Source organism: Paramacrobiotus metropolitanus, unplaced genomic scaffold (assembly GCF_019649055.1).
Source record: "Paramacrobiotus metropolitanus isolate TYO unplaced genomic scaffold, Prichtersi_v1.0 Parri_scaffold0000074, whole genome shotgun sequence".
In the NCBI taxonomy this organism is placed as follows: domain Eukaryota; kingdom Metazoa; phylum Tardigrada; class Eutardigrada; order Parachela; family Macrobiotidae; genus Paramacrobiotus; species Paramacrobiotus metropolitanus.
In genome coordinates, this window is record NW_026570294.1 from 81,993 (window position 1) to 96,887 (window position 14,895).

At 45.9% G+C, this 14,895-nt stretch overlaps 1 protein-coding gene across 1 annotated transcript in view; it reads right to left on the minus strand.

Moving 5' to 3' along the window:
- Positions 1 to 2,954: 2,954 nt before the first annotated feature.
- The window catches only part of LOC129595155 (filamin-B-like), a 33,535-nt gene continuing 21,594 nt past the window's right edge, over positions 2,955 to 14,895 (minus strand). Inside the window, 10 exon segments of the mRNA XM_055492073.1 lie at positions 2,955 to 3,654; positions 4,111 to 4,278; positions 4,362 to 4,511; positions 5,003 to 5,467; positions 6,178 to 6,510; positions 7,238 to 7,600; positions 8,640 to 9,004; positions 9,562 to 11,746; positions 12,059 to 12,232; positions 12,445 to 12,666. Coding sequence (XP_055348048.1) covers positions 3,305 to 3,654; positions 4,111 to 4,278; positions 4,362 to 4,511; positions 5,003 to 5,467; positions 6,178 to 6,510; positions 7,238 to 7,600; positions 8,640 to 9,004; positions 9,562 to 11,746; positions 12,059 to 12,232; positions 12,445 to 12,666 — 4,775 coding nt within the window. The 3' untranslated portion in view covers positions 2,955 to 3,304.

The following is a 14,895-nucleotide window of genomic DNA, read 5'->3' on the forward strand; positions in this document are numbered from 1 at the left end:
CCAAAGTCAAGCTTTTGACCTTAGCCAGCCGGTGACTTTAATTGCCGCCACGGGCCCGTTACGAAATAGTAAGCGGTATTGAATGCTGTCCATGTTTAGCTGTGGACGCAAAGCAGAGAGATATTGTTAACCTTGCAGATACCATTTCCATGCATGATCGGGGTCCAGCCATATAGAAACAGAAAGCCAGTTTTTAATAACATAATCCGGAAGCAGTTCCACTCGACAGCCAGTTAACCCGTTCCACACTATGCGTGTTAGACCGACATGGTGGAGGACTTCTTCTCTCTTATTCGTAACTATGGTCATAGGTTGGTTTTAATGGTTTTGTTTCAAAGAGCAGATGTCTATGTTTATTGGCAATAGCCGCCCAAATGGCAATAAATGCGAGCGCTGGTACACTACTTAATAGTTAAAAATTAAACATTAAAAAAACAACCAAAATCCTTATCCTCTCTCGGATTAAAAGGCAATGTACTCAAAAAGCAAAGCAGATGTTAGACTACAGTTTGCAATGTATAACCGTTAACTCCCTCATGTCCGTAAGGTCCAGGGAGTGGCCAAACATGGTCAAAACTGACCAAACGGAGTTCTCTGAGGTCCTGCTTCCCTTTAAAGTCAACTCCACATCAGATAATTCCCAGAAAAATTATGAAAGAAGTATCTGCTAAGCTCTATACAAAATTGAATTACAGTTCAGAGAAAAAACGTTCACTGGTCAGTGCTGGTCAATTGAAAATACCATGTCGGTTTTGACACGGTTGGACACGGTACTAAATAATTATTATTCTTCAAAAATTCATAGCAATTGACAGAAGCATCGTACACGGTACAATAAACAATCAAAAGAAAGCCCATAAATTGTTGTATTAAATGACTGGACCATAATGGTCAGCGAAGTGACCACTGGTCAGCACAGGCCGGAAACCCGAAAAATGTAATTTTTGACTAAACGCCATTAAAATAAATGTAAAAAAATGCAAAACAGTTTTGTAATGACTGCTCTCGGTATCTTCAAAATGGCTATGACCCGTACTATCTTCAATATAACCGCATAAACGACTGAATGTCGGACCGGAACAGTTGCGTGAACGGCTGTTTCGGTTGTATAGGCTGTACAGTGCATTTGCTTGTGTGCGGAGTGTTATTATTGGCATTATGCTTTGTCCTTTGAGCTGGCTACTCCATTGGTCATCGAACAATTCGAATATTCTTTGCAAATTTTATCTGAATTACACTGTAGCATTGAGTGAGAAGTCCTCTAAAAAGTTATTTATCGCGCATTTATACTCTCCTAGTGACGCTTGAACTCTTGCATGAAGCACACATCTGACCTTCCGGTCCACGAGCACTCATACGGCATGCCTTGTAACTTGTAGAAATCAATATGTGCGAAGCTGAGAAAATAACGCAGATTTGAAGTGACTTAGAAGTCCGGCCTTCTTTTCTAAATACCAAAATTTGTTGTTTTGACAGAACTTTACTGACCTCGATGTGCTAAATTCCCGTATTTCTCAACAATTGGTCACTTGTATAATACTTTGAAGAATTGACCACCGGTATATTAACGATGGTGATCATTTTCCGGAATCAGCCCGGCTCTTTATCTGTGCTATCCAGTTCAGTTGTATAGCCGGATATAGCATTGCTTCCACTGCACATGTTACTCAAACTATGATCCATATTAGGGTCGATTACCAGTTGTCCCAAACATAAGCAGAAGTGACCAACTGTTGCGAAATATCCAACTACCACTTATGTAATGGTGCATTTTACTGATTTCTCGTTTTTAAATTTTTCTTGACCACTGGTCATCCCAATGACCATCACAATGCACTTGTAGTGAAGTACTCGTTGAGATCTTTCGTTTGAGCTATTGACATATTCTATGCGATTTTTTAATCAGTTGTTATAAACGGCAATGGATAACATGTCGGCGCAACATGGTTACCATGCGTGTTAGGCCGACATGGTCATCTCCTGCTTGACCTATGGTCGCTAAAATTTCAAAAAAATTATTTTTCTCTTAATTGAATTTTTCTGTCCCAGACTGCCAATTTTCAAAACTGTAGTGCCATCCCTTCTAGTACCCGGTTTTCCTGGGTTAAAGCATAAGAACCGTCTGCGGCTTTTGGCGTGTACAGTGTCTGCTAGCTATTTGCTCTGGTTTTTTTTGCGGTTGCTGTCTGCTTTTTAAATCTACCCGATTCCGTTTTTGCTCAGCTTATAATGGTTTGAATGTATCTTAATTGTGTAAAGACGAGCGCATACGAAAAGCCTCTTGTGTAAAATAATAGTTTTCTAATATTTTTGTACTCTTGCAATGAGTTATACAATTTTTAAAGTATCGCTTCACTGTCAGTTATGCCATATCAGAGGCTGCCATAAAGACGGCTGTCCGTCGGTATCTCAGCGAAGGGAGGGCGGCCAGATGAAGTCCGAAAGAATTTCCTGTTGAGGAAATTCTGAAAAATGGCGACGGAGCGGAATCGAACCGCTGGCTAGTGGCTACCGAGTGTGTGATCCACGTAGCACAGCCACTGGGCCATCGCCGTTGTTGGCTGAGATCAAGATATTTGTGCTTGAGCTTGAGCCAACCAGGTAGACGGCGGATGGGGCGGCTGTCCTGAGTGCAGAGCCTTCTGCCCTGACAGCCATAATATTTTGTCAAACAAGGAAAATCGTAGAACAATGGAAACCAGACAATACTTTGTGAATATTCTTAATGGGTTGGTTAGGGTATTAATCGTATAAAATTGTATAAGAATCCCTTAAAAAAAACAATTTTTACTTCAAGCGGATGGTCTGCTTTTTTACGGAAAACAGGCTACCAGACTGAATACGGTTTTTACGGCATACGAAGCTTGGCGAAAAAAAGGTCACCGGATGAGAAATTAGCAAACTGTACTTGTGATACAGATAATGGAGACATGTTGAAAAATATACATGTGATACCGGTTTATACGTTATCAGCTTTACTGACAGTCAGAAATATTTTCGGGTTTTGAACTCTGAACAGCCGGGTACAGCGTGCACACCACCGGATAAAAACAAGATTACACCTCCAAACTGCAGGCAAAATCGGGGATTAACTGGTTAAGCAGGAACTTTGCGGAATAATAATTCTAGACTTTGAACCACAAATCAAGCCAGCGCTCAACAAAAAGATAGTAACAGGGAGAATGGGCACACACCACAGTCGATAACACACCGCCGACGGGGGAAGAAAAGATCCATTTGTAAAAGCCAACGCGCGCGTCACAAAACAACATAAAATCTCTCTACAGTCTCTCTTTCATTCGTCTCAGATATCGGCGGATCCACGACGCCACTGCGAATAGGAGGTAGCCGCCGGCGGCGGCGGGGAGGCGACGTAGACGCCGTTGGCGTTGCCGTACGTGTACTCCGGCATGGGGCCGCCGCCGTGCACGTAGCCGGCCGAGGGACTAGAGGGACGGGGGATTTCGCCGGTGCGCAGGAAACGGTTGAGCTCCTCCTCCGTGTCGAAGATCCAGATGTTGAAGGGCGAGCCGGGCACGTGCTCGCCGGACCATTTCACTTCGATGCGGTAGTCGCCGGGCTCGGTGGGGTCGTACTTGCACAGGATGGTGCGGTCCTTCTGGCTCTCGCGCTGCATCTCCACGCGGAAGGCGCCTACGTGGCAAAACAATAAACTTTACAATTTGTTATAAGAAATAATTTTATTCGGCAGCATATAAGCACGATTTACAGTAAATAAAAACGACTAAATTTCAAGCATTAAAAAAGCTTTCACAATCGTTAATATGTACGTACCAACGGCATCAATCGTAACTAAGCACGCGCATTCAGTGTTTTAGATGTCCGGTTTAGGATATTTGTACTTAAGATATCCGGTGCCCTTTCATAATTTTGTAATCATTTTTTAAAAAAAAAACTTTCTACTGATTTTATTTTGTAAAGATATTTATATAAAAACTCTATATATTTTTGGTATTTATTTTTTATCGTTTTTGGAAGCTGCCCGAGTCTTTGCTTGCAACTACGAATCTCTTAATGGAATTTTCGGCAGCTTTATAAAAAATCTAAATAAAATTACATAATGCGCAGTTTGTGGGGCCCCGATATTACCTTTTGGTCCGCGTACGCGCACCGTTAACTGACCAGCACCGGCACCTTTGGTCTCGCACATAAACCGGCTCTGATAACTGGCTAGCACACCGTGATTCACACCCGGACCGTACACGCGCACCTTGCTGGGATCCGGTGTACCGGCAATTTTAATGGCAAATGGACTTCCTACAAGCAGAACCACAGTTATCACAACAATTCGCAGCATAAGTTAGAGCGAAGAGGCTAATCGTTAGCAGCTTGATAGCTACCTGGCACGTGTTCTCCATTGTACTTGATGGTGAGCAAATGTTGACCGGCTTCGGCTGGTTTGATTCGCAGTGTGTACGTTCCGTCCCGGTGGTCATACAGCTCACAGAACGCCTCTTTATGCGGACCCATACAGTGTACGGACAGTTCGCCTGCAGAATTATTATTAAACTAGGAATTCCATAATTTTGTTATGGATATAACTATTTTCCGAATTTGTAGAATAAAATGCAGAAATAAATTATTAACTCATTCTTTTGCTTTATAGTTATGGTGTAGCGACTGTTAGCATTTTTACACGACTATGTATGTTGGTTGAATTTGCGCTTGGATGTCTAAAACGTAAAGACGGTCCCAGTCTCATTTAACCAAAGAAGGAAAACCTAGAGTTGTGACAACCCTTTGGGTACTTTCATTCCCTTTAAGTTGGTTCACTTTTGACACATTAAATGGATTGCAAAACTCAAACTTTTTTGCAATCCAGGGAAAAAATCTTTATTTTTTCTGCTGCAAAAGGGACAGCTAGCGCATTGTGAAAATTATTATGTACGAGGTCCAGTTTATCCTGCATAACCTTTACTTTTAAAATCGCTTAGCTAAGGCGATGGGAATCAATGTAAAAACTGTAGTAGCTCCGGCATACCTGGTCCGGCGCGGCGTGTATCGATCATGCTCTTGATATCCTTGCCGATCATGCCGCTCTTGATATCCCCACTGACCACCACCTTACTGGCATCCCCGGCGGACGCCACCGTCAGTTTGTACGGGCAGCCTTTCACGGTGTCCCCGCTCCATTTGACGTTAAGAACGTACGATCCGCTGTGCTGCGCCGTGTATGTCGCTTTGTAGACGTTACTGCCCAGATGCTGCAGCGTCACCGGGATGTCGGCTTTGATGCCGCTGATGTGGACTTCCGGTTCGCCGGGTCCGGCCTCCGAGCCGTCGATGATGAACTCGGCTTCCTCGCGCACTTTGGCCTCCGTCAGACCGCGACCGCGCAACCGCACGCGACCGGCGTCGATGGGGATGAGCGCCGGTTCGGCCCAACCGGGAAACGGGGAGTGCGGGATGGGCTGCTCCGACCACCACACGTGGATATCGTGATGACCTATAGCGTGACAGTGGTACTTTACAAAAATTCACGTATTTTAAATAAATTTATATTTTATTATTTTCTCCGTATTTTATTTTGTTTGTCAGTTCCAATACCTAATGTTAGGTAATTATCACCCGACGCAGAGCAGAAATAATTATTTTCCGTCACAAACGTAGTGCAACGGCTAACTGTGGGTATCCCCATTCCCATTCGATAAGAGAACGATTTCCTCGCTTAATTTGTAAACCGCAAGAAACAATCAAACGTTATAACTTCATTTTTTCTTCAAAGCTATCACTACCGGCTAGAATTGCTATACTCCGCCATCGCTATCCCAAGCGTGGAACAGGGAAAGACACAATAAAAAAATCAGTACTCGAGCTCCACTAGGGATTTATCCGAAAATTAAGTCAAATGGCTACAATCCCAAATTAAAAGAGTAAATTTGTACAGCAAATCTTTGGACCAGTAGATAGCAGTAAAAGCGCTGATATTTCTGAAATATTTTGTTTTACAATGCTTCTTATATATATTTGATAAACGGGCTAACCAATGCAATCGATGCGACTTATGTCAGACAATAGTACTGTATTACTGCAAAAATTTATAATACCGCAGTTAAAATAGCTGCTAAAATAATTGGTCATTTATTAATTATATCAATTGATTTTCTTATTAAATCCGTTTTTTCAAAAACTTGTAGTCATTGTCGTTGTGCTTACCTTCGGCGATCGCGGTGAAGCTGACTTTGACCCGGTCCTTGCCGACGTTCTCCACCTTAACCGGGATCAATCCACTGGGACCGCGGACTTCCGCCGACAGTTTCCCGGGACCGGCTTCCGATGTATCGAACGTGATCTTCTTCTCCTCCCCGACGCGCATCCGTATCCGGTCTTTCTCGTCCAGATGCGCCGGCCATCCGCCCACTACCCGTACTTTGGTCGGGTCAAAGACTTTGGGATGGAAGGGACTTCCGGGGATTTCTTTTCCGTTCCAGGTTATTTTTATATCGAAGATGCCAACTTCCATGGCAATGTAAGTCACTTTGTACATTCCTACAGCAATTCGCCCATCAATGTACAAACGTAGTAAGTGGCTACACTACTTGCTGTTTCACCATATCATTAAAAAATAAAATCCTTAATAAAAAATTGTATCTGAGCGCAATGGGGATAAAAGCAAGTCGTAATATTTTTCCCTTTGCGATGTTGATATGATTTTCAGTTGATGGTAACGCATTTAGTAACAGCACGAATTTGATAAGCAGTCTGTACTTTATACAACATTATTATACAACAAAATTTTTTGAGCGGTAAAAAAGCTGCCGCAGTGTTCCACTGTGCAATGCTGATGTTATCTTCAATTATACAAAAAAATTTCCTAATGTTAAAATTGAGCCAAAAAAGTGTTAAATTTTCAAAATTAAACAAAAAAATTTCCAACAGCCTAAAACTCAAACGTTTTCCCTTAAGGTCGTTAATGTTTTTAATGTCGTTAGAATTGTGCTGTTCTTTTTCTATTGCCAAATGTTTTTTGCTTTTTCTTAGATGTTTAACCTGTCTATAGATCCTGATAAGGAGTGATTCCTTGTATCTGTAGGCAATAAGCCATTAAAATCTAAAAACCTAAAACCTAAGGGTAAAAGGTCTCCGTTAATGGAGTTTATAATAATAATGTAAAACAGGAAACGGCGAATGATTGCTGTTTGCTACAGTTGATAACGTAATGCACAGATACAAAAGACATTGATAACGAGTTAATTACTGCACAAATTCAACGTACCGTGTTTTTCGGGGGAAATCGTCGTTTTCGCGGTACTGTTTGGTCCATTAACCATCACCTCCAGCTTCCCGCGGAGATTCTTGGCATCGACGCGAAAGGTCGCCGGCTCATCGGCCAACGCCCAGACCAGCCCGTCCCCGGATGCCGTGGGGAATCCCGGCTCATCCACCATGAACGTAAAGGGACTCCCGGGCACATCTTCCCCGCCGTACATAATATGCAGCCGGTGCTTGCCGGATTCCATCGGCGTGAATCGCACCTTCTGCCCGTCATAACTATCCACTAATTCCACTGGAATTTCCCGACCAGATGGCCCGTAAATCTTCACGGATAACTCGGCTTTACCGGCATCGCGGGTGGTCACTGCAATGCGGATAAATGCCGGTGAATATGGATAGATCATTTTGTGCTGCCGGTGGCGTGCATAGCGGATGGACAGATTTGATTCTGACCGGCTGCGATACATTGCGGCAGTGTTTAGTGTGTAGCTGTGTGGTTGGTGTTTTTGTTATGCGGTGGATTGTTGCAATGGGCTTTCGTGTCAATATGCTATGGCAAATTTTCGCACGATAGAGTGACTGTTTTCGTCGCGGTTCGAGTCACCACTCGAGATGGATACAAACATGGTGTATCAACAAACAATAATTCTTCCGCGGAAAATAGATAAACTTTCTCCTCTCGTGAAGTAACTGGTGCAGCGCGAAAGAACACTCACGGGTTTCTTATTCTGACGATTTTGGTTACAGTTGATCGTTCAATTAAAGGAGGAGGCTTTTTTTCATGCAAGTAATCTACTGCATACTAATTTATTCAGTTCACGCCGCTTTAAATAAATTTTAAATTAAAAAAAATAGAATTAAAAAAACGTTTAATACCTTTTTATTAGTTCTATAAGCTATAATTATACACGAATTTCATCGTGTAATATTTATTTTACAAACAGTTTTACGGAAGCAGTTCGCACGACCTATGCGTAACTTGGTATTCTTAAAATTTCAATATATAGTGTAATTAGTACATCGTCATTATAAGTAATCGAACAGCTTCCGGTTACGATTCGAATACCATCTACAGAATTCTACGATCGGCGAACAATTAAACGAATCCATGTACAGACACTGCCACACTTGTAGTGCAAAATCGTAGTGAAGTGTCTGTTGATGCCAAGGTATGCACTTGATGGTATGCAGACGATATTCAGATTGTATGATAACCGGATAAATTTCTTGGGCAAATACGACTAAATTTTTACCGATGACAGCCTACTTATTTCTCCCTTCTGCAAAGGCAATTTCCTCTCTTTTTCCCCCTTGTGTTCAATTTTCCTTATCATGGAATAAAACACAGCTTCAGCGGCAGCGGACAGCTGCGTATATCGTGCGAAGCCTTCAGAGGCGCTTACCTTCAAAATTGCTGGGTTCCCCGGTGTAGCAGACATCCGGGAAGTCTTTGACGTTGACCCGGCTGGGATCGTACACTTCGCACTGGAAGGGGCTGCCGGCCACCTCCTGCCCGACAAAGGTCACCTCGATGCGGTGCGGTCCGACGACTTTGGGCACGTATTCCGCGTGGACTTCGCCCTTGCTGGTCTGGGCTAGTTTCACCGGAACTGGGGAACCGTTGGGGGCTGTCACTTGAATGGAAAGGTCACGGACGTCCAGCGTGCCTTCGCGCATCTCCACGTTGAACCAGGCTTTCTGGCCGACGCGGGCACGGCGCAGTCCGTCGCCGCTGACACGGATCAGACTGGCATCGTGCACGTTGATCCTACATAAAGCAGCAAATCTTACATCGTTATTGATAAGACTCACTTAACATTAAATTGTCATAAATAAAAAATTGACCATTATCTGGACTAACAAGCAAATCGTTTAAGGTGCACGTTATAGATTGAACATTTGATTGATTAACGGAATCGCGGCTTATTTTTGCCTTTTCCTAAACCCGATAAAATCTACATCTCCGGTGCAACAAAATATCGTAACATTAATTATTTGATCAATAGCTGTTAAAATGCATTAAAAATAATAGCTGTTCAAATAGTGTAGAATAATTATAAAATTTATTTAAAAATATAAATAAGTTAATGAGATAGATAACTATTTCAATTGCCCACAAACGTTTGCAAAAATATCAGGTATTTAAATCAACTGCCAGTATTTCAAATTAATTATTTAATTAAATTACACGCCATATTAAGACCTACCGATTGAACCGAATCGGTAGTTTATTGTGTAAATTTCCCGACAGTACTTATTAAAATTTCGAAGACTTGTTAAATGTTGTTAAAAATAAAAGAGAAATTTCATCGTTATATTCTTTACCTGAATGGGCTACCAGGAACAGTGCGAGTGGCAAATTTGACGACAATATGGTGGTGTCCGCTCTCCCGCGGCGTAAAGGACACTTCAAAATTCCCATGCCCACCCGCCGGTCGCATGGAGCACGGCACACTCCGCCCGCCGCTCTCCACGTCCACCTCCAACTCGCCCTGTCCCGCTCCATGCGCCTCCACCCGGAACACGTTCTCCTTGCCCACATACCCATCATGCAGATCCCGCACCTTCACCGCCTTATAATCGTACACTTCACAGGTAAAAGGGCTCCCGGTCACCGGCACCCCGGCGTATTTACAGGAAATCCGGTGCGGCCCGATCTCCGTGGGGACATATTCCACGCGGATGATCCCGCGGTTGTTCTTGGTCATCTGGGTGGGGACCCGGGTACCTGCGGGCGAGGTGATCTTGACGCTGGCATCGGCGGTGCCCCCACGCGGATCAATCTCGAACCACGCGGTCTCCCCGACACACGCCCGCTTCAGCCCGTCGCCGGTGACCTTGACCAGACTGGGATCGTACACGTTGACGGTCAGCGGGCACTCGGGCACCGGGCGCTGGGCGTACTTGACGGTAATCTTATGGGCGCCGGCGTCACGCGGTGTGTAAGTCACTTCAAACAATCCACTTCCGACGTCGTGGACGTGAGATTTGACTAACCGCCCGTTGCCCTCGATCTCCACTTCGACCTCCCCGCCGGGTCCGGCCTGGGTGGCGTCGATCATGAATTTGGACTCTTTCCCGACGATTCCATCTTCAACACCGGTCAATTTGATTTTCCGGACGTCGAAGACCTGGCAGGTGAAGGGACTGCCGGTCAGCGCGGTGTCGGCGTATTTGCAAGAGATATTGTGGGGTCCGGCTTCGGACGGGACGTATTCCACCCGGAAAATCCCGCGGCTGCTCTTTGTAATTTGACAGGGGGCGCGCTGCCCACTGGGGGAGGTGATCTTCACTCCGACGTCGGCGTTCCCGCCCCGTGGGTCGATCTCGAACCACGCAGTCTCCCCAACCCATGCTCGTTTCAGTCCGTCGCCGGTGGCTTTCATCTGACTCGGGTCCAGGACGTTCATCTTGAACGGGGATCCGGGAACGATACGATTGGCGAATTTGACGGTGATGCCGTGCTGGCCGACATCCCGCGGTGTAAAGGTCACATCGTAGACGCCGTTGCCGGAGGGTCGCACGGCGGGTTTGATGGAGCGGCTGTTCATCTCGATGGTGACGTCGACGTCTCCGGCGCCGGCTTGGGACGCGTCCACCCGGAAGACGGACTCTTTTCCAACGTATCCGTCGGTGATGTCCCGTACTTTGACCTTGGAGGGATCGTACACGTCGCACATGAAAGGACTGCCTTGTAACTTCACTTCCGCGTATTTTGTCGAAATCCGGTGAGCCCCGACCTCGGTGGGTGTGTACTCCACCCGGAAACCGCTGCGGGACTTGGTGATGGTGGTGTTAACCCGCGCCCCGGAGGGACTGGTGATCTTGATGTCCATCTCGCCGGTCACCGGCCCACGGGTCTCGATCTCGAACCACGCGGTCTCCCCGACACAGGCGCGCTTCAAGCCATCCCCGGTCACACGGAACTGCGACGGGTCGTGGACGTTCATTTTGAACGGGGACCCGGGCACCACGTGGTTGGAGAACTTGACGTTAATCCCGTGGGGTCCAGCGTCACGGGGGGTAAAGGTCACTTCGTAGAACCCGGCCCCGACCGGCTGGATGGTGGGTTTGATGGGCCGTCCGCCGGCCGGTTCGACGTCCACTTCCAATTCGCCCTGGCCGACGGTGGAGGCGTCCACGGCGAAGGTGTACTCCTTGCCGACAAACCCGTCTTTTAGCTCCTCCACCCGGATGTTGCGCGGGTCGAAGACCTCGCAGACAAAGGGGCTGCCGTTCAGCGGCGTCTCGGCGTACTTGCAGGCGATCTTATGGGGTCCGACCTCCTGCGGGGTGTACTCGAAGCGGAAGGTGCCGCGGCTGGTCTTGCGCATCGTGGTGGGGACGCGCGCCCCCGAAGGGCTGGTGATCTTGGCGTCGGCGTCGGCGATAGGCGGACCGCGGGGATCGATCTCGAACCAGGCCACTTCGCCGACACAGGCTCGGCGCAGACCGTCGCCTTCCGCGGTGGACCGGCTGCCGTCGATGATTTCGCATCGGAAAGGGGCGCCTGTACATATGAGTATGATACCGGTCAAAATGCGTGTTACAAGAGTTTATTTTTATTAAATAAGACAACGAAGTTTAAGGCAAGTTTCTATATTTTTTATCCACTAACAGTATTCCAGACTTATACAACAGTTATGTTTTATTCATGTGTTTTGGATTTGTTATTTTATTTTCTATCCATTGCCTTTATCCCGGGATACACAACTATAATTTGTACATAAATTTTTTTCATTTTCGTTTTGTGAAATACCGTTTAAATCAAGTGGATTCTTTTATAGAGAAATCAGTTAAAAAGTTCGTAGAAATGCTGTACCGTCAACTTGAGTGTCGTTGAACTGGACATCGATGAAGTGCGTGGAGACCTCGCGTGGGACGAATGTGACTTCGTAGCGGCCGCGTCCGACGGGGGCAATGTCGGCACGGACTTCCTGGCCGTTGCAGGTGACGTTCACGTCCAGCTTGCCTTCGCCGGCGGTGCTGGCATCAACTGCGTACAACCACAATATTAATGCGACTCTAAAACTACACGTAAATTACGGAGAAACATTACTTGCATAAGTATCTACCGTATGTACAATACAGTAGATAGTAGATACTCGTTATTACCACGTGATAAATTTAATTGCATTTAAAATTTACCGACTTTTAAACGTTTTGTAGCGTTTAAATCAAGTAAAAATTCCATACAGGCCGGTGTACCTTGAAATTTGACTGGTCGGCCCACAATCCCGTGCCCGATAGGGCTGACCTTAATCCGCGACGCGTCGTAGACATTGCACGTGAAGGGACTGCCGGAAATGGGCGTCTCGGCGTACAGCACCGTGATGGTGTGGGGTCCCACCTCCGTCGGCACATATTCAGCGCGGAACTTACTTTGTGCTGATCCCGTTACGCTGACCGGCACCGTCTTGCCCGATGGGGCTGCAAAACACCACCGAAATTAGCACCGCTGTCAGCACTTTTCCACCACAGGTACACCATGTCATCGGAGATGCTAAACATGCACTGTCAGGTGTTATTCTATATCATCAGCCTGATGATCTAACGCGCATGTGGACGGAAACCTTGGAGACTGTCAATAAAATGTATGTAGTGGATAAGCCGCGGCTTATCGGCTGGCCTTATGTAAAATGCCGAAGGATCCCAGTCATGCGATTAATCGCTGCTGATGGTTAACACATACGCGTTATTGTGATACGAATAAGCTGATGCTCATTACGCTGTGATTTTACACAAACCACAGACCGGAATAATCATAATTTAATCTGAGTGAGACGTACCGAATTATTGCGTAGTAATCAGTATCCGATTACAGTACTCATATAATTTTGAACAATTAATTTTATTTTTTATGAGAAGTATAATTTACAAAGATATTAAAAAACAGCTACTACAGTCCTGTACTGAATGCGCCTTTGTTCGGGCTGGGACGCGCCGCGTATTTCTGCATTTAAGAAAGTGTGGAACGAGTGATCCATCACACGCAACACGCGAATAAACAGAACACCTGACAAGTTGTCGCCGTTGTGTAATCGCGACTACTTCCACTGATAAAACACAGATCATCAACTGACATAACGATGTCGTAACCCAACACTTCTAAACTCTTCCAAGATTTCTAGAGTATGTCTTCTATTAATAAAAAATTCCTTATAAAACCAGTACCTCAACTGTACTACATAACACTAAAAATACCGGTTATCAAAAATTAACCAACTTCCTAATAATTTCCGGTAGAGTTCTGCGTGAGCGATAAGAGTCGCAATAGATTTACCACCATTGCGACTGAACCATCTTGAACTCCTCCAACCCCATCCTCAAGCACCCTCCACTGATCATCATTTAGCCGCGCTATTACGGTTACTCATAATGCTAATCATACCAAAGAAAACGCTAAACACCGGCCACTTGACCGCATCTATCTAATCTCGGTAATCTGCCGGCGGCCGTCACTCCCCGCGGTTAGCGGTAATCTTACGTCGCACGCGCACCACCACCGGTCCGGCATACTGGCCGTGCGTGTCCACTTCACACCAGATGATGGCGCCGGTGGCCGCCTGACTGGGGAACAGCTCCTCATCGTGGAAGCCACTGGACCCGGAATAATTCGAACTGCGGCTGATCGTCACCATGGAGTGCTCCTCACTGAGAAACACCACCGCTTCCTCGTAACCCGAGGATACATCGCGCCCCCGCGGGGGTGGGGGCGGCGGGGGACGTCGGTGGGCGACGTGCAGCGGATGCGGCATATTGGCTTTCGTATAATCCGAGAATTCCCAACTGGTGTCGTGATAATCCGGTTGTGCACTGGCAGCGTGGGAAGTGAAGCGGCGCAGCACGTCAGCGACGAATTTCAATCGAATCTGCTGGGTGGGCATGATCGCGGGGAGATGGTGTATGTTTTTCCCCCGACGCTGCGTTAATCACGTACGTACAACGGGGAGAAAGAGCGGTGTGTTTTAATAAGCGAACCACAACATGATGCGAAGAATGGCCCGGTTGAATAATGGGCAAACAGCGGCCGAATAACAGTATCGTCGATTGGAATGTGATGGAATATGGCAACAAGGGAGAATTTTAATGCCGGTGTTGTGAAGGCATAATGCGGTGTATACTCGCAGCCGATAACAATGTGGTGGTGTTGTTGAACTGACGCGATGAATCAGAAAGGGGTGCTAATGTTTACCAGGTGTAAATTTCCGTTATAGTGCGCCGAAATGTTATACATGCGTGAGCGCCGGTTTAGAACGCTAATTTCCGCAGTTAAGCGGTGTAACAAAGAGAGACCGGTTCGGCTGCCGTGCGGTTCGGCCGGTCAGCGAACCGTCTGGTCAATCACCGCCGTGATGCCGGCACAGTATTAAACTGCGGCTTTTTAAAAATAATTTTAATATACTCGTATTTTGTTCTGTGTTTAATGCTTATAATGGAGTTATTTTCTTTGCGAGAAAAAAACATAACAAACTGTTTTACCGCATAATTTGATTTAAAAAACTGAATAAAATAATAAAGCTTAGTTCGAAAATCCGCATGGTTTTTAAAATAACCGATTCGCCGCGTTTCCATAGCAGATGCGGCGAAAAAATGTAGCTTTTTCATTGTTGCTTTGGACATATAAGGAAACCGGTAGAGAATGTTTGTTGAACGGTG